The 24411-nt window shown below is 47.4% G+C and overlaps 1 protein-coding gene across 2 annotated transcripts; it reads left to right on the forward strand.

The window, feature by feature from the left end:
* The first annotated feature begins 1272 nt into the window (after positions 1-1272).
* Positions 1273-22996, forward strand: SLC27A1 (solute carrier family 27 member 1). 2 transcript variants are annotated; one of them, XM_030197113.1, is made up of 13 exons: positions 1273-1343; positions 3226-3393; positions 7174-7568; positions 9619-9777; positions 11934-12003; positions 14229-14320; positions 14516-14625; positions 15366-15575; positions 16502-16628; positions 17082-17219; positions 17569-17733; positions 17975-18121; positions 19005-22996. In XM_030197113.1, exons 2-13 carry the CDS (start codon positions 3227-3229, stop codon positions 19160-19162), a joined length of 1938 nt encoding a protein of 645 aa, XP_030052973.1. In that variant the 5' UTR covers positions 1273-1343; position 3226; the 3' UTR covers positions 19163-22996. The 2 variants fall into 2 exon arrangements, with proteins under 2 accessions (XP_030052973.1, XP_030052974.1); XM_030197114.1 differs by lacking the exon at positions 1273-1343 and adding an exon at positions 2612-2738.
* The last annotated feature ends 1415 nt before the right edge of the window (positions 22997-24411 follow it).

The raw sequence follows: 24411 nt of genomic DNA on the forward strand, positions 1-24411 counted from the left end.
CTATATAACTTAACACGTAACCAACTAACAAAACTGCTGGTGAAAATCTACCCAAGATGAGATAGCCAAAGAGCGTTGCATCGCCTTCAAGATTATGTTTAAAGTGCAAAATTTATATAGAAAATGGCATAATTTTTTTTAAAATGTGAACTTTACGTCTTGTTGGGCAGAATGGATGGGCCGTGCAGGTTTTTATCTGCTGTCACCTACTATGCTATGTCACTACCCCCCATTTACAAAGCGGCATTAGCGTACTGGCGACTGCTAGCAGGGCTTTGTAAACAGGGATGTATGTTATTTCCGCTTTGATAATTTACTATTATCAATAGAAATCAAACAAAATAAAACATGGAAAAGAAAATAAGATGATACCTTTTTTATTGGACATAACTTAATACATTTAATATGTCCAATAAAAAAGGTATCATCTTATTTTCTTTTCCATGTTTTATTTTGTTTGATTTCTATTGATAACCTTAAGAGTGGACTAACACGGCTACCACATTCCTCTACTTATAATTTACTATAAATGATGGTATTATTTGAAACAGAATCTTGAAGGTAATGCGATACCCTTGAATATCTCATCTTTGGCAGATTTTTGCTAGCAGTTTTTGTTAGTTGGTTACCTGTTATATGGTTTGTTTTTTATGAAAATACATGTTTATTTTTAAAGGTATATACACTATTATGCTTATAATTACTTGTCATTGTATGATTTCATCAATGTTTTTTGTTATTCTTTATTACAGAAATTCAATAAAATGTATTGCAAACATAAATTTATAATGTTATCACTTTGGCTTAATTAATACAAGCAGAGCAGTAACAACCTCATAAAAATAATAATAATTTTATTTGCAATCACTCCCAGACATTTTTTAATTTGCAATAAATTATATATTGGAAAAAAAAACATTATATCATACTTTGGCATCTTTAGGAGTGAGCACGCTGTGTTAGGTAAGTTACCAGAGACCAGCGAGAGGGAGTGGCCAGCCCGGAAACCGGACTAATCTCTATGGTGTGGAGGAGGTCTGCATTCATCTCTATGGTTAGTGGGACGGGCCAGATGCCTCTCTATGGTCTGGGCGGGATCTCTCCTGTTCTCTATGGTCTGCGGTTGGCTAGGCTGGTCTCTAGATTGTGTGCGGGCTAGGTTCCTCTCTATGATTCAGGGGGATTATGCAGCTCTCTATGGTCTGCCCCGATGGGCTGGTCTGTAGAATGTGGCGGGCTAGGTTCCTCTCTATGGTGCGGGGCGGGCTAGAGGAGTCGGTGCCAGGTTCTTGTTTGTTTATTAAGTGAGTTCATTGCTGAGAGCTCTGGCGTGCAGCTTGCAGGTAATTGCAAAGTTGCATTGGTGGGTCAGAGGAATGGGATGAGGGAAAGTCATTATTTCTTTAGTATCTTTCATGCTGTGGTCTCGCAGTTCTTGAGAAACGTTAGTTTCGGGGAGGAGGTATCAGTGGAGTCCCCTGGGGACTGGGGAGGTTAAGAGGGGGAGGGGTATCAGTGGAGTCCCCTGAGATCTGGGATGGGTAAGAGAGGGATGAGGGTCCCCCGAGATCTTGGGGTGCATAAGAGAGGGAGGGGTATCAGTGGAGTTCCCTGAGATCTGGGGAGGGTAAGAAGGGGGTGGGGTGCATAAGAGGGGGAGGGGTATCACTGGAGTCCCCTGAGATCTGGGGAGGGATGGGGGTCCCCTGAGATCTTGGGGTGCATAAAAGAGGGAGTCCCCTGAGATCTAGGGAGGGTAAGAGGGGGTGGGGTCCCCAAGATTTTGGGGTACATAAAGAGGGGGAGAGGTATCAGTGGAGTCCCCTGAGGAGGGTAAGAGGATGATGGGGTATCATTGGGGTCCTCAGATCTGGAGAGGGGGTGGGGTATTAGTGGTGTCCCCTGAGATCTGGGGAAGGGTATGGGATTCCAGGAGAGGGATATCAGTGGGGTCCCCTGAGACCTTGGAGAGCATAAGAGGGGGAGTGCTATCAGTGGGGTCCCCTGAGAACTGGGGAGGGTAAGAGGGGGATGGGGTATCAGTGGAGTCCCCTGAGATCTGGGGAGGGGGTGTCATTGGGGTCCCCTGAGATCTGGAGAGGGATATCAGTGGATTTCTCTGAGATCCTGGGGATGGTGAGTGGAAGGGGTATCGTGGTGTTTGTTGTCCACACATAAGGGTGATTTACTGTTTGTACTCTTTCAAAAGCCTCAATCATCTTAACTTCCTGGCTTGTGTGTCATTGGGTGTTTTGAGGGTATGGTCATCATAGTAGTGGGTGGGGATCCGTCATCTCCTGCTGTCAATAATTGACCCTGATATTGTAAACGAAGGGCACCTAAAGCAGGGAACTGGGCATGAACATAGGAATGGAGAAAGGATTTCTAAAGCCTGTAAAACACTACAGGGGGTGGTCTGGAAGTAAGGCTTGGGATCTGTGTAACAGAGGATTTTGAAAATGTAGCGCCTGGGCTGCAGGAGTGGATAGGGAATAGCTCTTGGGTCTGGGCAGCAGAGGTCCCTTTTGGGGAAGATATCATTCCTGGAAGTTTTCCTGGTTGTGGAGCTTCTAAGCTGCCAATGGGGATATCAGAATATGTTCTTTTTTTCTCTGATGCTTTCTTAGAATGTGGCAGGATTTGCAGGGCCACTGGGTTAAAGGGCTCTTGACGATGCCAAGGGAAGGATGACCTCTGCTGCTGGGATGCAGAGGAAGGAACTTGTGCAAGCAACATGGGTGAGGATTAGGATGAGGTTAGGCTGTGATTCAAGCACTATATAACCCCGCTTCCCTTGCTTCTCCACAGTGCCAGTCTCCAGCAAGAGCAGCCTTTGACCTGGTCAGGCATAAGGAGGAAGTCGGATTGTAGGCTAGTGCCATTCTAGGGCAGAGAGAAAGCTGGAGGGGTTAAGTGCATTTACTGACCAAGTGTTACTGTACAAGAGGTAGCATAACTCAGTCTGGATCTCAAGGGATTGAGTGTGTTCGCTGACTACGTCTCTTGTTCAACCAGATAAGACCCTGAGAGGGAAGTGCATTTCGGTCTGGACTTGATGGGTTAAGTGCTCCTTCTGACAGCATCGCTGTCTCAGTCCAAACTCAGAAGGGGTTAAGTACTTTTGGCTGCCGTCCCACACAGCTGTGCTGTGTAGGCAGGTGACCTTCTGATGTTACTGAAAGAATTTGAACCAGACACTGTACTAAGATTCTGTCCATCCCTCAGGATGCAGCTGATCGGGGCTTACACCTTCTCCCTGGGCTCCCTGGGCCTGATGCGCTTCCTGGGAATGCCCTGGTCCTGGAGCCTGGCTGCCACCCTCGGCGTCTACATCAGCAGCGGGGGCTGGAGATACTTCCGCATCATCTTCAAGACGGCCTCCAGGGATCTCTTGTGAGTGTCTTTTCCATCCAAACAGTACTGTGGGGTTAAAGTTTATTTCATCCCTGCAGAACCTGAATCAGCTTTACAGTTTTAAAAGTTTAAGGTAGTTCTGTTACTTTTGTTGCCATTGGAGAGCAACATGCTGGGCACATCTGGGATCAATGAAGCTGCAGTAAAGCTTCCAAATATGAGAAGAAGTAGTATTTTTTATTTGTAAGATCTGGTGACATGTCTGTGTATTTCCACTTCATGATTTCCAGCTCTTTATCTATTCCTTTTACTGGGTAAAATCTTGATTTACTTTTTTTTTTTTAACGTACAAGTTTAGTTACTGCAGAGTGAGAAAGCCAGAAGATGCCCTATCTGTGTTCTAGCTGACGTCATCAGACAGCTGGCAGGGCATTGCAACTGATGATAGCGATCTGGTGTCAGTGGGCGATGCGTTTTCCTCAACCTGTTCTGTGATCAATAAAAAATTGAATTGTAGCCAGTAAAGTGGATGTTTTTCTCCCTCGCACTCTCAAAGTGTTGGACAATGACTGCCTATTGTTTTGTATTTATTTATTTATTTCATTTATATCCCACATTATCCCAATAGATCTGGTTCATTGTGGCTAAGAGCTTATTGTGATTAACAGTACAAAGAGTGATGTAGGATAGTATATATTTAATAATAATAAAATAAATAATGATTGAGTAATTACAGTATGTAATATGGAAACGAATGCTAGATGCAAAAAGTTAACAATGTATAGTCATTCATGTATAATAACAATTAGAATTAGAAAAAAATCCTTGCAGGTTTCAACGCCCTCGTTTGCTGGATACACTTCCCCAACTGCCCCTGATATTCTCCTGGCAGCCACTGTCTGTCACCAATTTGTACCTTAAGGGGAGCATTTTACAAAGAGATTTAACGTGTGGAAAACATCTTTTCACAATTGCATGGTGACCAGATGATGTGTACTAGATGTGCGCTGCGTGTAGACATCCCTAGGGTGAGCAGAGCTGTGATACACACATGTACTGTATGAAACACACAAGTAACTGAAAGCTGTAAACAACCCCCCCACCCTTCAGGCTGGTGTCTTGCATGAGCCAGGACAGAAAATTCCTGTTCAGAACATTCTGATGATCTGGAGAGTAGAGGGGATTAAGGTTAAAGAGGCCTCTGGGAGTCAATTGAAGGAGGTTTGGGGGAGGGGGAGACCACAGAGCGACTGAATGGATCTCTTTGTGCCAGGCCGGATTAAAGACATTCTGTGTCATGGAAGGGAGCCAGGAGCTCTGTCCCAGATTCAGCCACTAGAGAGACTTATCGGTTCCGAGCCTGTGTTTTCACACCGCATGCCCCCTGCCCGGAACAGGTAACTGCTGATCCAAAGGGGCATCGTGTGGGTTAACTGCACCAGCAAACTCCTCCCCCACTCCTGGCAGTGAGGCTGTCCGTTCCCGTGAATAAGCACATCATTTCAGTGTGTTGGGTGATAAGATGTACCCAGGGGACAGAACGCTCTAAGGTCATGAGATGAGACTCCAAGCGGGGGCAGACACAGATAATATTTCTGCAGGGAAAAGCCAGTGGATGCCTGGAACAGCCTCCCAGGGATGGGGGAGACGCATCAATGTAATCTGAGAGAGCTCGGTGCAAACTAGTGGCAGAGAAGGGGATGGAGAGGGGATTTGATATACAGCCTTTCTGATATAAGTGGTTTACATATTATATACAGGTACTTAGAAACAGAGAGATATGACGGCAGATAAAGGTCAAATGGCCCATCCTCCGTAACCACTATCTCTTCCTTTCCATAAGGGATCCCACGTACCTGTCCCACACTTTCTTCAATTCTGACACAGTCCTCGTCTCCATGACCTCTACCGGGAGGCCATTCCATTTTTCCACCACCCTTTCCGTGAAATAATATTTTCTTAGATTCCTCCTAAGCCTTTTTCCTCTTAACTTCATCCTATGCCCCCTCATTCCAGAGTTTTCCTTCATTTAAAAAAGGCTCACCTGTACATTAATGTCACTGAGGTATTTAAACGCTCTATCATATCCCCTTTCTCCCGCCTCTCTTCCAGCATATACATGTTGAGGTTCGTGAGCCTGTCCCTGTATGTTTTATGACCGAGATCGCTGACCAATTTTGTAGTTGCCCTCTGGACCGACTCCATCCTGTTTATATCTTTCTGTAGCTGCGGTCTCCAGAATTGCACACAGTACTCTAAATGGGGCCTCACCAGAGACTTGTATAAGGGCACTATCACCTCTTTTATTCCTGCTGGTCATCCCTCTCCTTATGTACCCAGGCATCTTTCTGGCATTGACCGTTGCCCTTTCTACCTTAAGGTCATCAGACACAATCACCCCCAAGTCCCGCTCTTCCTTCATACACTGAAGCACTTCACCCCCTATACTGTACCGTTCCCTTGGATTCTTGTGACCCAAGTGAATGACCCTGCATTTTTTAGCATTAAATCTTAGTTGCCAAATATTGGACCATTCCTCCAGCTTCGCTAGGTCCTTCCTTATGTCATCCACACCTTCCGGGGTGTCCACCCTGTTGCAGAGTCTGGTATCATCAGCAAAGAGACAAACCTTACCGGACAGCCCTTCTGCAATATCGCTCACAAAGATGTTAAAAAGAACCAGGACACTGGAGGGTTAAGTGTCTTGCCCAGAGTCACAAGGATCTGTAATTGTAATTGAACCCAGTCCCCTGGTTCTCAGTCTATTGCACTAGCCATTAAGCTACTCCAAGCCAGAGACTAACTGGGACCAGTGGCATTGCACCAGTGGTGATACTGGACACTGAAACTAGTCCAGGCTTAATCGCCCTCAGCCACTGTCTAGGTAGGAAGGCTGCAGTATGGAAACAGGCCCTGTCTCCTCCTCCTTTTCATTTCCTAGAGTAGTGATAAGGGTAAAAGAGAAGGCAGAGAATGAAGCACAGATGAGGGGCAGCCGGGTTCATATCAGCAGGCTTCAACTCCACAGAAACCCAGGCACACTGGTCAGTGCCCACCAACAGGCCTAATGTTTAGGACCTCAGCCTTGCTAGTTGCAATGGCTTTACAGATTATTACCAAGGAGTTGGGACTGAGTTCAGTATGGGATCCCAGACCCTCATTTTCCCATCAGGAAAGAGAGCCAGAGAATGTGGTAAAGGCGGTTAGCTTAGCAGGGTTTAAAAAGGGTCTGGATGGCTTCCTAAAGGAAAAGTCCATAGATCATTATTAAATTGACTTGGGAAAATCCACTGCTTATTTCTAGGATAAGCAGCATAAAATGTATTGAGTTTTTCTGGGATCTTGCCAGGTATTTGTGACCTGGATTGGCCACTGTTGGAAACAGGATGCTGGGCTTGATGGACCTTTGGTCTGTCCCAGTATGGCAATACTTATGTACTTATGTACTTATGTAATTGTCCTAGATACAGAGAGACAGCCTCGTGACTGGCAGTGCACACAGGAATGACCCGGCAGGCAGTGTGGGTCTTTCAATCATGATTTACTAAAGCTAAACGATTCGGTCTTTCTTCCCATTAGTGACCCTGAGGAGCAGGGTGCAGCTAGGGACTGAACCTTTTAAGTATGAGATCTGTCTGCCATAGATAGGGTAGGAGAAACGTAGCCAGGGTGTTTACTGTGTGGTTGCACATAATCGATTTTCAGGTAGCCCAAGGACCTAGCGGACTGCTTCAAGGGCCAGGTTAGACCTGCTGTTGTATTTGGGTGTTGAGAGTAATTGGTTTAATTTTTTATTTCCCCCCTCCCCTCAAATGTTAGTGGTTTGACTGTTCTTCTCCGTGTCAAGTGGGAGTTGAGAAAGCATCAGCAGTCCAAAACCTCCATCCCGGGGGTCTTCCAGGAGACATTACGCAGACACCCTGACAAGGTAGCCCTGATCTACGAGAGCACAGATGAGAAATGGACCTTCCGGCAGCTGGACGAGTACGCCAACGCGGTGGCCAACTTCCTGACCCAACGGGGCTTCCGCCAGGGGGACATCATTGCGCTTTTCATGGAGAGCCGGCCGCAGTACGTGGGGCTCTGGCTGGGCATGGCCAAAGCTGGCATTCAGGCCGCCCTGATCAACTTCAACCTCAGGCTGGACTCTCTGGCACACTGCATGGCCAGTTCCGAATCCAAGGCACTGATCTTTGGAGAAGAGCTGAGCGCAGGTAAGTCATTTGTGATGATGGGGTGTGAAGCGTGTGGCTTGTGTTGGTCCTGCCAATTGAAGGAGTTCCGTTCCGGGAGCTTTACTGCCTGTGTTTCAGGTCCGGAAAGAGGAGAGGCAGCCCAGGGATTAAGGCCGGGATGGAAGTTACGGGACAGGACCCGAATTAAAGTCATAAGTACATAAGTATTACCATACTGGGAAAGACCAACGGTCCATCAAGCCCAGCATCCTGTTTCCAGCAGTGGCCAATCCAGGTCACAAATACCTGGCAAGATCCCAATTAAGTACAAAACATTCTATACTTCTTATCCCAGAAATAGTGGATTTTCCCCAAGTCCATTTAATAATGGTCTATGGACTTTTCCTTTAGGAAGCCGTCCAAACCTTTTTTAAACTCCGCTAAACTAACCGCCTTTACCACATTCTCTGGCAACGAATTCCAGAGTTTAATTACACGTTGAGTTGAGATTGGCACTCGCTGACTGGCTGATGCCTTGGGGGTGGGGCCTCTGACAAGGACATGAACATTTTAATGCTGTTTGTCCATCCAGTCCTACGGACAAGTGTGGAAGCCTGCTGCCCCCCACTTTCTCATAACCACTAACACCCAATCTAGATGAGAATTTGTGGCGCACACCCTACTTTCTGTGACATTCAGTGTGATCACAGCTTTCAAGGTTATATTTCCTAGTCCCGCCATTTCTGAATTTAGACCATGGCTGCTCATGCAGGTGTAAGAAGGTCTTTTTTTAAAATCCACTTTAGAACCTTTGGTTCCAGGGCTCCTCGTTATCCTGAGGTTCATCACTGATATCCCCTGAGAGGGGGAAGGGGTGACTTCCACAGTCACATCTGTGCTCCAAATCCAAGTTCCTCTTCTGTGCCACAATTTGAATACAGCTTTGATTTCATCTTCAGGAACTTGGAATAATTCAGGGAGGGGATGTTAGGCTGGGTTTCTCCGGTGGCATTGGTAGGCTGTCACTCCGATGTTCTGAATGGAATGAGAAATCCATTGCGTTAATACCTAGGCAGCTGTATCTGACCTGGTATTTTGTCACTTTTTTTTTATTTGGTGATGCAGATTAGGAAGAATAATCCAAATTTATAGTTTTTTGATTCTAGGAGTCGGCACCCAAGAAAAAGATCCGAGTGTCATTGTAGAAAATACACTGACATTTTCTGCCTAGTGTGCATTGGCAGCCAAAAAACAAATAAGAAGCTAGGAATTATTAGGAAAAGGATGCAAAATAAGACCAAGAATATTATAATGCCTCTGTATTGCTCTGTGGTGCGACCTCATTTTGATTATTGCATTCAATTTTGGTTGCCGTATCTCAAAAAAGATATAGCGGAATTAGAAAAGGTTCAACGAAGAGCGACCAAAATGATAAAGGGGATGGAACTTCTCTCGTTTGAGGAAAGGTTAAAGAGGTTAGGGCTCTTCAGCTTGGAAAAGAGACAGACGAGGGGAGATATGATTGAGTCTACAAAATCCTGAGTGGTGTAGGATGAGTAGAAATGAATCCATTTTTCACTCCTTTAAAAAGTACAAAGACCAGGGGACACTCAATGAAGTTACATGGAAAGTCTTTTAAAACAAATAAGAGGAAATCTTTTTTCACTCAAAGAATAGTTAAGCTGTGGAACTCGCTGCCAGAGGTGGTAAATGTGGTTAGCGTTTCTGGGTTTAAAAAAGGTTTGGACAGGTTCCTGGAGGAAAGATTGGTAGCATGGAATGTTGCTACTATTTGGGTCTCTGCCAGGTACTTGTGACCTGGATTGGCCACTGTTGGCAGGATACTGGTCTGACCCAGTATGGCTGATTCTTACGTTGTGTCTGAGTTATACAAGGAACAGTATATAGTTCTGTGATGTCAATGAGTTGAGCAGGGTGTCTGGATTCTCAGCACCCCTCAGAGAATGAGGGATCCGGATATGAGCCTCTCTGTGCTCTGTCTAATCTAACGTGTCTGATGATGTATTGCGCCATGCAACTTTAATTAATACGATGGGGCATTTTTTTTATTTTTCCTTTTCTTCTGCAGCTGTGATGGAGGTGAATGGACTACTAGGGAAAAACATGCTGAAATTCTGCAGCGGGGACTTTAACCCTGAGGTGGTGCCCGCCGGCTCGGAGCACCTCGACCCACTTCTGGGTGCTGCGTCAAAATCTCCAGTCCTGTGTCCCGCCAAAGGATTTAGCGGTAATCTTGCCACTGTTTCTGCTGTGTGTGTGTGTGGTTTGTTGACTCAACTGTCTTGCACCTCTTGTACAGCAGTGTTTGCGGGGGGGGGGGGGGGGGGGGGGGGTCTAATGCATCCCCTTAAATCTCCTTTTCTGTAAAATTGAGACCTTGGAATGCCTGCACGGTACTGTTCTGAATTTTTCAACTGCATTAACTTGGTATAGTGGTAAAAATTGTCTTTAACTGTTCTCCTTTACTGCAGAGTGAAAGTGTCATAGAAAGCATGGGATATGTTCTGTGACAGATCACATTGCAGTTTGCATAAAGGAGATTTTTTTTTAAGCAAGATATCCAGTGCTGTGCAAAGATATTAGATGTATTACAGAGAGACACTTTGTGGCATTGTAGCCAGTGTATGTGCCAAATGTACAAACAGGCATGAAAATGTTAAGAACCACCCCCCCCCCCCCCCCAAATCTGCTGTCTCCATTTCAACCCCTAAGGGCGATGACTCTTAGCAGGATAAGAGAGTGTCTTGCTGTCCTGGAGCAGAAGGGCTGAATAACATTTCTTGACTTCAGTTCCCCGCCCTGACAGATCAGGGCAGGACCTTTTGCCTGGCAGCCTTTCTGGCTAGTCTGGTGTGATCTTTCCCCTACTTGCATGTTGGTGGCACAAGATCTGAGCAGCTGAGACAGTCGCGGGATGAGGAGGAGCAGCCGCTTCTCGAGGGATGCCTAGGAGAAGCTGTAGCCTCAGATCAGCAGATTGTGTATTTCACAACCGGAGACACATGTATGAGCTAAAAATGGTAACAGTACAGGCTGCCATGTCTCAGCTCGCCCGGCTCAGTGTGCCAAGGGTTTAGAAAATCCTCATAAGCTGCAGCCACAACATGAGACCAGGCTTCCTTAAGCTGGCCAGTTCATACCACTGTTTCTCTCTCTTTTTTGTTTTGTTTTGTTTCAGTTTGGCTCAGTCCTTTTTTCAGTTATAGCTCAAGGTGACTTACGTTCAGGTATAGAGGGTATTTCCCTGTCTCCAGAGGGCTCAGTCTTAAGTTTGTATCTGAAACGATGGAGGGTTAAGTGACTTAAGGAGCTGCAGTGGGATTTGAACCCTGGTTCTCAGCCCCCTGCTCTGGCCATTAAATTCCTTGATAAAGCTGGTGGAGGCTTCAGCCAGCTTGCTGGGTGAAAAACAGCCCCCTCCCCACCATGAAGTTTATTTCCTGCTTGATTTATTTTCAGAATGTCCACATTTAAACCTCGGGACCTTGGTTTAATTCTGGAGGTCACTCCACAGGTTGCTTTGAGGTTTCCTGTGCTACTCGGCAGGAATATTCTGGAAGACGCAGGAAGCCTTGCTGTTCTCTATCCCTCAGCCTCTGTCCAATAGAAGACCCCTCTTAACTGTCTGAGAGCTCTCTCAGCCAGGGGCGTAGCCAGACCGACGGGAAGGGGGGCCAGAGTCCAAGGTGGGGGGCACATTTTGGCCTACCTCCCGCCGCCACCTCTGCCCCCCCTCCCACTGCTTCTGCCTCCCTGCAGCTGTCGCTCCCCCCCTCCCCCACTGTTTCTGCCTCCCCACTGCTGCCCTTCCCCTGCCACTGCTGCTGCCTATCCCGCTGCCACAGCTCTCCCCCGCCACCCACTTCTGCCTCCCTGCCGCCATTGGAAGGTACCGCTTCTGCCACTCCCCCGCCACTGCTGGAAGGTACCTTGGCTAAAGTGTTTGTCCCGCGCTGCTCTTACATTGCCTGGCGCCCTGTCCTGCTTTCAGCGCCGTTCACTCTCGATTTAATGAAACTGAGTATGCGTAAGCTGAAAAACAGGACAGGATGCCAGCAATGTAAGACCAGCGCGGGACTAATGCCTTCACTGGCAGGGGTTGTGGGACCCCCACCAGCCAAACTGGGGGCTGTGGAGCCAGTTTGAGGCCCCCCCCCCCCGTAGCTATGCCACTGCTCTCAGCTGCTTGTGCTCCCTCCTACTGCCTCTGACTCATAGCAAAGCTCTGTCTTGCAACTTTTGATTGCTTAACAGTGCTTTCAGCTCCCTTATCAGGAGTTTCAGTGGTGGGTGTAGAGATTTGGGAAGAAAACATTCTGCTGCTTGTTCCCCCCCACCCACCCACCCCCAAATAACGAGTCATCTTTGTGGGATTTTTTTCAGATCGTCTGTTTTACATCTACACCTCGGGGACAACAGGGTTGCCAAAGGCTGCTATCGTTGTTCACAGCAGGTGGGTTAACATCCACGGCTGCTCCCTGCCCCCTCCCTTAAATCACAGTGTCCACAGCCATCCCTAAGACAAGGCACAGAAGCCGATATCTAAATTAGGAAGCGAAGGTGGCCAAATAGGTAGAAAAAGACGATGGCGAAAGCTAGAAGGATGTTTGGGTTCATGGGGAGAGGAATGGCCAGTAGGAAAAAGGAGGTGATGATGCCTCTGAATAAGACTCTGGTGAGACCTCATTTCAGTGGTGTGCTGGAGCGGGCTCGCACCGGCTCGCAAGAGCTGGTTGTTAAATTTTCTTCCGACTTGCGAGCCGGTTGTTAAAAAGCGCGAGCCGGCTCTCCTCCCTCCCTCCGAATCCGGTCCCTCACCAACCTGACTCTGAGGAGTCACCCTTGTCCTTCAGATTCTTCGGGGCAGGCAGTCTTGCCTGCCTGCTGCCAGCGCTGACTCTCCCCCGCTGCCGGTTCGCGCTTTAAAAACGGCAGGGTGACTCAGAGTCAGGTCGGTGAGGGACCGGGTCCAGAGGGAGGGAGGGAGGAGAATTCGCTGAACAACTTGTGAGGGGGTGGCAGGGGAGAGAAGGGAGTCACTGGGCATGGGTGGATGGAGGGAAGAGAAGGGTCGCTGGGTATGGGTGCATGCAGGGCAGGGGAGAGGAGGGTCACTGCTTTACATGGGTGGATGGAGGGCAGGGGAAAGGAGGGTCACTGGGTATGGGTGCATGCAGGGCAGGGGAGAGGAGGGTCACTGGACATGGGTGGATGGAGGGCAGGGGAAAGGAGGGTCACTGGGTATGGGTGCATGGAGGGCAGGGGAGAGGAGGGTCACTGGGTATGGGTGCATGCAGGGCAGGGGAGAGGAGGGTCGCTGGGTATGGGTGCATGCAGGGCAGGGGGAGAGAAGGGTCGCTGGACATGGGTGGATGGAGGGCAGGGGGAGAGAAGGGTCGCTGGACATGGGTGGATGGAGGGCAGGGGAGAGAGAAGAAATGCTGGACATGGATGGAGAGGAGGGAAGAGTGAGGAAGGAGATGAGATGAGGGAAAAGGAAGAGAGGAGAAAAACTGCACATGGATGAAGAAAATAGGCAGAAGCTGAGGACCAGAAATGTAGAAGAAAGGATGAAAGGAAAGAAATAAATGGAAAGGAAGCCCTGAAAACGGAGTTAAGAGGACAAATAGCAGCAGAATCGGATACTGGGCCAGCATGATCAGAAAAACAGTCACCAGACAACAAAGGTAGAAAAAAAATCATTTTATTTTCATTATAGTGTTTGGAATATGTTCACTTTGAGAATCAGGTGCTCAACATTAAAAGTTTATATTTATTTACTTATTTATGGCATTTTATCACACATTAAACATGAATTAGATTGGAACCTGGGATCATTTAATTTTTTTTTCCTGGAGTAATGCATTGCCACCCCCCCCCCCCACCCCCAGGCTTTCTCCCCGGCTATAGCCAGCTCTGCAATTTGGGGGGGGGGGGGTGCAGAGGGAGACGGGGGGGGCGCAGAGGGGGACCGGGGAGAGAGCCTGTTGTTAAACATTTACCAGCACACCACTGCCTCATTTAGAATATTGTGTACAATTCTGGAGACCAAACCTTCAAAAGGAGGGTGGAGTCAGTCCAGAGGGCGGCAACTAAAATGGTCAGTTGTCTTTGTCATAAAGCATATGGGGACAGACTTAAAGATCGCAATATGTACTCTTTGAAAGAAAGACGGGAGAGGGGAGATATTTAAATACTTATGAAGCATAAATGCACAGGAGGCGAGTCTCTTTCAGTTGAAAGGAAGGTCTGGAACGAGGTGGGCATAGGATGAAGGTGAAAGGCAACAGACTCTTCACGGAAAGGGTGGTGAATTTGTGGAACAGCCTCCCGGTGGATGTGGTGGAGACGAAAAGAGTATCTAAATTCAAGAAAGCTTGGGACAAGTCCATAGGATCTCTAAGGGAGTGATAGGGAGAGTAGATGACATGGATGGGAAGACCATATGGTCTTTATCTGCTGTCATTTTTCTATGTTTGTTTCTGAATGGGTTCTAATCCCACTTCTGCCACCATTTACCACATAACCACGAGGTGGGGGTCTTGTGCCTGCTGTCTTTGGGATTAGGAATGTCAACCACGGTCAGCTACACTGGCTAGGGTGCTATTCTGCGCCTGCTCAATAAGCTTGTAACATTTTTTTGTTACTCGTATCGGCTTGTCTTCTCTCATTCTACAGGTATTATCGCATCGCTGCTTTTGGACAGTATGGTTTCCGGATGCGTCAGGATGACATCCTGTATAACTCCCTGCCACTTTATCACTCTGCCGGTATGGTACACCAGTGTGAGGGGAGAGGGGGGGGGGGATGGTACACCTCAACTTTGGGGAGAATGGATATTATGGGGCTTTTAGGTTACAGTTAGTAGCTGGCAGAAAGAGGGGCAGTAGCAGGAAGCGGTTTCGGTTGTGGAGAAAGCCACTTAACCTTTGATTTCAGTAACGTCTGTCTTCTGTTCTCTCTAGGTAACATCATGGGGGTCGGGCAGTGTCTCCTGTATGGCCTTACCGTTGTTATTAGGAAGAAGTTCTCAGCCAGCCGTTTCTGGGATGACTGTGTGAAGTATAACTGCACGGTAAGGAGCGTCCGCATTCCAGCTTGGTCTGCACTAATTCTAAGTCACCATTAGGGAGCTCTGCAGTAGCACACCGCAGTCACTGCTGTTCCATAACGCCTACAGTTGAGTACGAGGCTTCCGCATGCAGCCCAGCCTCCACTGCTCTGGTCCTCGGCCGGTGGCAGTGGAGAACCTTACATCTCACTCGTGGTGCGTGTGCGCGCCCGGAGTGTACTCTGTCAACCCCACCCTCCGATGCTGAAAGGAGAGGAACAGAGGCCAGACTTGGGAATCCAACTTGGGTCTCCCGCACAGAACCACACTGAGCGCCGGGACAGCCCATCACACCTCACATTCAACCGCTGAGCATTTTCCCCCATTATTTTATAGCAAGGTGCTTAAATTTGCATAGGCATGGGCCAAACTCCCACTTACAACATACTGAATACTGTAAGTTATGCTAAAGTGTCACATTTACTATTCAAATTTAAGCCTGCTGTTGACATGGTGGGGGCAGGCCTAAATGCAGGTGCGTTGTTGCTGACATGACGCCGGTATGGGCGCCGAATTACCCCATTAAATGTTCCTAGGGTAAGAATTTAAATCCTGTACAGAAGTTCACCCCCACCCCCTCCGTTTTAAGGTGGTGACTGAACCTACTGGAACCCTTTCTGATTAGAAGAAAAACTAATCAAATGGTTTTAACCATTTCTGTCTAACTTTTAGGCCACCGTGTTTGTAATCTTTCCCCACCTCAGGTAATGCAGTACATTGGGGAGATCTGCAGGTACCTCCTGAATCAGCCAGTGCGAGAGGCAGAGACCCAGCATCAGGTGCGGCTGGCAGTGGGTAACGGGCTGAGGTCCATTATCTGGGAAGAGTTCACCCGCCGTTTCCACATCAAGCAGATCGGAGAGTTCTACGGTGCCACCGAATGTAACTGTAGCATCGCCAACCTGGATGGAAAGGTGAGGGGAGGCACTGGAGAGCCGCCGGGACCAGGTATTCGCTTTCTCCCCAGAAATATGGGAGGGGGGGGGGAGAGAGGATGGTTCTGAGCTTCCCAGAAGGCTCCCTGGAGCTCTCTGCCTCATATTCGAGAAGGTTTCATTTCATTTATTTCACTTGATATACCACACTAGGCCTGGAAAGGCTTCAGAGCAGAAGAGTCTGAGGGTTGACTAAAGGAGCCAATGAAAAGAAAAGTCTTATCTTTTGAAAAGGGTAACTCTTGTGTCTCCGATGTTCTGAAAGTCTCTGTTGTCTTGTTCTAAACACTTCTCTTGAATTGGTTATCCTGTATTCTGGAAGGTTCTATGAGTTTTCTGCCTAGCATTAGGGAGAGATCTAAACCGTCCTTATCTTTCTTCGGTTTCAGACAGTTATAGAAGGTTCTCTTTCCCTCTCCCATTCCAGAAGGTTCTTTGCTTTGACCCTCCCCCTGCCACCGCCGCAATCCTACAGTCCACCCACCGTGTCCATGAATGTTCCCCTGAAGGACAGTTCTGGAAGGTTCTCTTTCCCATTCCAGAAGGTTCTTAGCTTCGAACCCTCCCCCCCCCCCCCCCCCCCCCCCCCGCAATCCTACAGTCCACCCAACGTGTCCAAGAATGTTCCCCTGAAGGACAGTTCTGGAAGGTTCTGTTTCCCTCTCCCGTTCCAGAAGGTTCTTAGCTTCGACCCCGTCCCCGCAATCCTACAGTCCACCCACCGTGTCCATGAATGTTCCCCTGAAGGACAGTTCTGAAAGGTTCTCTTTAGCTTCGACCCCTTCCCCCACGGCAATCCCACAATTCACCCACCGTGTCCATGAATATTCTCCTGAATCTCTCTTTATTGGATTCTGGAAGATTCCATTGAGCCAGCTCCCCTCTCCCTTTCTTTCTTCTTGAAGGTTGGTGCCTGTGGGTTTAACAGCCGGATCCTGCCCAACGTCTATCCAATCCAGCTGCTGAAAGTGAACGAGGATACCATGGAGCTGATCCGAGATGCCCAGGGGCTGTGCATTCCCTGCCGGTCAGGTGAGCACTTAAACCCTTCTTTGGGGTTGCCCCGGGAAGGGGGGTGGGCTTGGCTTGGCTTATATTGTTAAGATGCAGTTCCTTTTGCTGAGGTTGCCAGTGGCCTCCATGTTTGCAGGATAGACTGATCTGGGCCTGGTTTTACCCTGCTCCACTCTCTGCTAGGACTTGTGATCCAGTGAGAGGTACAAGTCCTTTGAGCCTTTCAGTGGGTGGAATCCCCAAGAGCACACGCGTGAAATCAATTGTGTACTATTATTCACACAGACATGTTAAACGTAACCCCAGAGCACCTCATAGGTGGATCTAAGATACAGAAGAGAAAGTGACTTCCCCTGAGTCAGTGACAGCTGGGGATTTGAACTCTCTATTCTGTAACTCCCCCCTGCCCATCCTGTCATGTGTGTGGAAGTGTGGGCTGTTCTCACACCCTCTATTCCCCTCTCTCTTCAGGGGAGCCGGGTCTGCTCGTGGGCCGTATTAACCAGCAGGACCCTCTGCGTCGATTTGATGGTTATGTGAATGAGACAGCTACCAATAAGAAGATTGCATTGAATGTTTTCCAGAAGGGGGACAGCGCATATCTGTCAGGTACTAGTTTATTGATAAAGCCTGCCAAAGGTATGGGGAATAACCAGAGACACAGGAACTGCTGAGGGGAGAGAGGGGGGGGGGGCAGGAGGTGGAAAACAGGGGCAATAACCAGAGATACATGAACTGCCAAGATGGTGGAGAGGGGCAGGAGGGGGAAAGAAGGAACAATAACCAGAGATACATGAACTGGTGAGGGGGGAGAGAGAGGGTCAAGTGAAGAAAAGCAGGGGCAATAACTAGGGATACAGGTATTGCTGAGGTGGAGAGAGGGGCAAAAGGGGAAAAGCAGGGGCAGTAACCAGAATTAGAAGGGATTAGCATCTGTATTTTTTGTACACCTTGACAGGGGATGTGTTGGTGATGGATGAACTTGGCTACATGTATTTCAAGGACCGCAGCGGTGATACTTTCCGCTGGCGGGGTGAGAACGTGTCCACAATGGAAGTGGAGGGCATACTGAGCCGTGTCCTGTGTCAGACAGATGTGGCAGTATACGGTGTGGAAGTTCCAGGTACTGGAGGGGATTGGGGAGAGGGAGAGGATGCAGAAGTTACTTAAATGTAATTAAGCAGAAATGTTTGGATTCCACTTTACCAACAAAAATAGTTCAAGGCACATGTAGAGCAAGCGTCTGCGGCTTGGCCAGCAATATGTATCTGTGGCAAAGCCGAGATTAGACCCCAGGCCTCCCTACAACCTCCCCTCAGGCTGCCGTCGGTATCTCTGCTCGCTCTGACCCTCTCTTTTTTCAGGTGTGGAAGGGAAGGCGGGGATGGCTGCCATTGCTGACCCTCAGGGTAGAGTGAGCCCCAGCGTCCTGTACCAGGCGCTTCAGAAGGCCCTGCCCTCCTATGCCCGCCCCGTCTTTCTCCGCTTCCTGCCGCAAGTTGACAAGACAGGTACGTGCTCACCAGTGCCCCGGTTTGAGGCTTCTCTCCCTAAGTAAAGTCATTGTATTCTGTGCAAGCACTACATTTCAAGTCCAGTTTATTTTCTTGGTGGTTTGTGTGTACGTAGAACTGATCTGGGGGCTGCTTTGAGTAAAAGATACTGGGTCCTCTCTGTTACTCCTCTGAGCAACCCAAATAAATGGCCTGATTCTGTAGGGTGATCCCAACTAAACTCCTATGTCCTTCATGGAAGGGGAAAGGTAACTGCAGGTTGACTTTTACCAAACGATCGCTTGCAGACTCCACAAGGTAAAGATTGTGTGTATGTGAATCCCTGTGCCAGCGAGCTGACAGTCAAAGTTTGAGCGCAGGGGCAATTAAGCAGTTCTGAGGGTCCCACAGTACGTGTTGGATGGGGAGAAGAGAATTGGGGTCTCACACCTGTGGTTGCCCTCTGTTGAGAGCCCCTGTAATGCTTGTCGAAAGCCTTTAGAGAATGACACTGGGACTGTCCCCACTCCGTCCCCGTGGGTTCTGTCTCCATCCCCATCCCCATGGGCTCTGTCCTCATCTGCAGAAGCTGTGAACACTTATGATTTTATGTTTAAATCTTTTTATTAAAGTATAAAAAGGAACAATATACTGTGCAACTGTTGTGTATAAATTACAAAGAGAAAACAATAATAAAAAAGAGCACCTATAATAACCCTCCTTCTCACCACCACCCTCTACCCTTCCAACTAGAAAATGATACGGGGACAAAGTTTGTCCCCATCCCCGTGAGATCTGTCTCCGTCCCCATCCCTGTGGTTACTGCAGTTCCCCGTCTCCGTGTCATTCTCTGAAAGCCTTAACTGTTCCTCTTTTAATATGCTTTTCCCTTCTTTCCAAGGCACCTTTAAAATCCAGAAGACCCGCCTGCAGAGGGAAGGCTTTGACCCTCGCAACACAACAGACCACATGTACTTCCTGGATGCTAAGCAAGGGTGTTACTCACCTCTGGACGAAAGGCTGTTTGGGAGCATTCAGACGGGGAAAATCTCGCTGTGATGTTGCCACGATGGAGGCGGGGGTGGGGTGGGGGAGACCCACAAACCCTTCAGCAGAGAAAAGCACCGTTGTACACTAGAAAAGCACCATCTCCCCCCACTCCTCAGTCTCCCAGTGGCGGCTGCACATGGTTAACACCGATGAACGGCTTCCTCCAAGTCCATTAACTCTCTGACAACGTTAACACTTCCCTTCCTGTGCTGCAGAGTACGGACAGCTGAGTAACCCCATAATCCTTTTCTCTTGCCAGTAACGACAGAGACTGCGTTGAACGCATCGCTGGGATCTGCAAAAAGGATTAATTGGCCCTGATTTCATGTGATGTTTCTAGAACACAGCTGCAACGATAGACAGATAAAACTTTTATTTCCCCCTTGGTTTTACCGTGGGCTTGATTAACTTTGATGCATAGCCCTCCTAACCTCCAAAAGCATTATAGGTACCAAGAAGGATCCCAAATGCTTGCTCAGGCGATCAGGAAGCCTGCTGCTAAATTCGGGCTGAAAGACGCTGTTTATTTTTCTTCCGTAAGTGATGGTACTTATCCCTGGCGATTCCTCATGGCCTGCTAGGGTCAGTGTTTTTTTTTTTTTTTTAATGGGAACGGGTCAGTGTGAGGGATGTAGAGCACATTCTTGTAACTTCAGGGAGGCAACAGTGTTGGGGGGAGGGGAGTATTTATGGTATTAAACAGGTGACGGGCGGAGGTCTCTTTTTCCAGTTAGGAGGCAGACCATGAGGAAGGGGAATTGACCCATCGATCTGACCCAGATAGGGACTTTCTCTTGTTTCAGGATCGCCATGAGGGAACCCTTGGAAGCAGAGCACGTTGGTTGGCTCCAATTCTAGGGTATATTATCACCACCTCCCACCACCCTCATTTGGAAAGCCAAAGAGGGTGGCAAGCATTCAGGATCCTCATAGGCCATGTTAGGATTCATCTATACCACTGATCCTTGAGAGCTTATTCTGGCTCAGTTCTCTCTCTGACTGCTGTTCCCCCCCCCCCCCCCCCTCAACCTTTGGTGTCTCGGAGCTCCCACAATCCCTCCCTGCAGAGAAAATGCTTCATTCCTAGGTGCATGAGTCCTCTTGTCCCATGCTGCTTCAAGGAGACCTGCCTTGCATCCATGGGAGCAGTTTGAGGCCACAAAATGGCTCCGTGCCTAGAGGATTCTGTTACTTGGTGGTTTTAGTGTCAATTTCTGTGGCCCAGTGGCCCTCAGGCCCATTCCTGGGTCAGAGCTGAGACTGCCTGGCCATTCTGTTTGCTGGTAATTGACACCACAGGTGTCTTGCTTCAGTATAAGACTGGTCAGATGACGGTGCCTCAGTTTCTGCTGACTCATGATGTAGACATGCCGCCATTTGCTACAGTACAAGTGGATCTAAACATTCTTCTTTTGCTGAGGTTAAGGGAAAACGAGGCTTCGGGCATGCCATTGCCTGGAAATTAGGTTAATTTTAATGTAAAACCTTTATTTAGAAAGGAAACAACATTTACACTCCTTTATGTGACCCGCAGGATCCCAATCGAACAGAGAGCAGATGCCCTGACACACTGTCTACATTTCAGCCCCGGCATGGGGCAGGGTCTCCTTTACCCAGTGCACAGACTTCAGGGCAGGTCTCCTTGACACGGTTCACAGAACCAGCCCGAGCAGAAAAGGCAGGTCTCTTCCACGTCACCGGTATCACAACAGGTCTCTTTTAACAAATACACGCAGGCTTTTTTTCATTTCTTATTTTCCCTCTTTCAGGCAGTCTCCCGGTATATAGGTCATCGAGCTGAAAGAAGTGATTAGCATTTTGTGAGTGTGACAAGGAGGTTAGCGGGGGAGGGGGGGAAGCACAACATCTATAACCAGGATCTCCTTTCTTCAAGTGCCTTTTTGTTCCAGCCAGGGCTTTGTATTCTCCTAGATGAAAGTGCAGTTTGTGTGTGATGTGGTTACAGGACTTGAGAACATCTGTTTAAAAACAACAACAAAAAAACCCTACTACTTAATAACCTGCAAGTGTTTGAAACCAGTGTAAACTCCCAGCGCCCCCTCTTTCACCTTCCTCAGCTCTGACTGGGGCGAGGCCCCCTGCTCTGTCTGCAATTTATGGACTTTGGTGCTCTATGGTTTTTCTATTTGGGAGTACGATCCTTCATTTGCTAGCAGGGGAGGGGTAGTCCCCTGCCCCCCCCCCCCCTCCATTTTTATTTTTCATTCCTATTTCCCAGTCATCCATATCTCCATCCCCTTAAAATGGACCAGCGGTGAATTGAGGCCAGTTTATTCACCAGCTTCCCAGACATTGCTCAATCCTGGCACACTCCCCCAAACTAAAATCCACAACAAGAAGGGAATTTTATAGGTGTTTTAGAACCACTAAGACTTTCTGCAATCTGATTTTTAAGCATGTAGCTTCTTAACCCTCTTCCTGTTCCGGTGGGGTTTCTTGGCCCTAACAGTGTGATAATATACAGATATCTTCTTCATTATACCTTAGGACTACTGAATGCACCAAGATAGCTACTGTGGTGGAAAGCTTGACCCATCTTCTGGGAGTTTAGGCCTTAACCAGTCTTGGTCCACGAGAGTGGCCTGGGCTTTCCAAATCTCCCTTCCTGAATGCAAAGCTGCATATTTATGTTAAACAGTTTTTGGCTAGAATGTCAGATTTAATACACAGGCTTTTTCTTACTCCTTGAGGATGGATAGGTGAAGACCTACAACGAAATTGGACAGAAATAATTTGTTCTCTAAGATGAACAAGATCGGAGAGGTGTATAAAATCATGGAATGGGTAAATAGGGAACGGCCTCGTGCCTTTTCAAATAGTGCTAGAACTAGGGCAGAGTTCATGAAACTAATACTTAGCACGCTTGAAATCAAAGAGAGGATTTTTTTTATTCAGTGAACACTTACGTAGTGGAATTTGTTAGGCACAGGATGTGGTGAAAACAGTTCACGCAGCGGGCTTTGAAAAGTGTTTGGAAGAGAAGCCCAGAAATCACTGTTAGCCAGGAAGACTTGGAAAAGCCAGTACTTAGCATTGGGAGAGAGCAATGGATTTACTCTTTGGGGTCCTACTGGATCTGTGGATTAGCTGTTCACAAAATAGATAATGACAGAAAACAAATACCCCATCTAATCCACCCCCACGCTGTAAGGCTGGGCACCAGCTGAACCTGCAGAAACTTGACTGCTTGTAGGTTATTGCACTAGCCCCAGGCAGAGAGAATGCTACTGTTCCATGCTCTCTCTCTGAACACAACATCCATACTCTGATTCACCGGAGCCGAGTTCCAATCCAGGCCAGAGGCAGCACTGATCCAGCTGTGTTGCTGGTAGCAATAATCAGATTTTTTTCAGTGCCTTATCTTGAAATTATGAGACACTGCACACCAAAGGTGAAATAAACACTACACAATGTTGGCACGGAGTCCGTCTGTCGGTCCACTTCACACTGGATCCAAACACTCTTCCTTCTACTTGATAGAGAGGGAAGTTGCTCTCCCAATTATAGGGGAAATTTTTTAATTAAAAAAAACATTACAATCGAACAGCATTGGTTTGTGAAAAAAAAAAAGAAAAAACCCTGTTCCATGAGAAGGAAAGGAACTTAACCATAGATGTTGAAGTTTGGGGATGTTTTCTTTTGACAGACTGTGTCTATAAATCTGAGTGATGTAGCTTAATCTGACATGCTGGGTTGTTTTTTTTACGGTATTAACAGGTCTAATACAGTGAAAAGTGGTTTGTCATTGAATCTTTTTAAAGCCACCAGCAGATCAATATAAAGATGTACCATCTTGTATTAATAAAGGACATTTTTACAGTTCGTATAAAACCAAAATGTTTACAGATCTTCTGGTCCAATCTCTTTGTAACATAATCTTTCCTTGCAAAAGTGAAGAAGCACAGCAGGGGCTTAGAACTGAGGCACAGGAGATAAAGCGACTCCCTGGGGATGAAGAAATGGTATTAAGCTGAGACTTTCCCATTTCTACTGAAGATAAAGGGCTCAAACAGTATTGTAAAGGGGGACCCCCCCCTCCCCCGGAAACGGTACTGCTAATAGAAGTGTGTAGAATGTATGGGGGAGGGGAGAGGCTCAAATACCACAAAAAATGCAATCAGCGACTAAGAAAATGTATCAAAAAGTAGTAAAATACTTCCAGTTGTATTGTAAGTCAGTTGCTTGATTACAAAGAATTTCCAATCACATCTTGATATATTTCCTGTACGTATTACTCTCTGAACTCTAGAAGAAGGTGCTCTGTGGCAGGATGAAAGCATTTGAAAGCCAATACTGGCAGTAACATTGGTGAAAACCAGAGATGCCAAGTTACCCAGTTCCAGGCTGCAGATTCTGGATATCTGAGTCCCCAATTCTGATGCATTTTTATGGGACCTGCAGCACTGATTTCAATGGGCAGGATCAGGCAATGCAAATCCCACACTGCTTTGGGATTTAAGTTCAAAACCAGGGATGTCCCAAAATATCCAGCCTGGAACTAGGTAATTTGGCAGCTCTGGAAAACTGTGCAGACCCCTGCCTTCAATGAGCAGCTCTTTGTTTTCACTACTCTCCCCCCTCCCTTATTGCTCTACTACCTCCTTGGTGTTCACCCCAATCCTCAAGCGGGGCTTCTCAACCCAGTCCTCGGGACACATGAAGCCAGTCAGGTTTTCAGACAACCCACAATGAATATGCATGAGATAAAATTTGCATGCGCTGTCTCCATTATATGCAAATTTATTCGTGTATATTCATTGTGCAGATCTTGAAAACCAGACTGGCTGCTCTAGGGGCTCAAGGTTTCAGAATATCCCTAATAAATATGCATGGCAGGAATTTACATACAAGAGGTTGTAGGCATACAAATTGTTCTCAAGCATATCCATTAGGCTATCCTTAAAAACTGACCTGTTGCCAGCCCTGCTGATCTGGGAGTTAAGACCAAGGCGGGAACTGTTTGCACAGCTAGATCAGCTGCTGTTAAACCTAAACAAACTCATTGGTAGCACAATTTGATTGCAATCCAGAAGTTTCCTGTGTTCTGCTGTTTCTAATGAAGCTGCTGTTCTGTGCAAATGCAAGGACAGGGCTTTAACATGAGCTCCAATGAAACAAAAAAGCTTGGCACTCTCTGCGGTAGCATTACTGAAGATTTCATCCCTATTCTGCCAGTAGCAAGCCCATTTTCTTTTCTTTTTTTTTTTCTGGTTTCCATGAAGAGCTCAGTTGAAAAA

The sequence above is a fragment of the Microcaecilia unicolor genome, chromosome 3 (genome assembly GCF_901765095.1).
Source record: "Microcaecilia unicolor chromosome 3, aMicUni1.1, whole genome shotgun sequence".
NCBI lineage: Eukaryota > Metazoa > Chordata > Amphibia > Gymnophiona > Siphonopidae > Microcaecilia > Microcaecilia unicolor.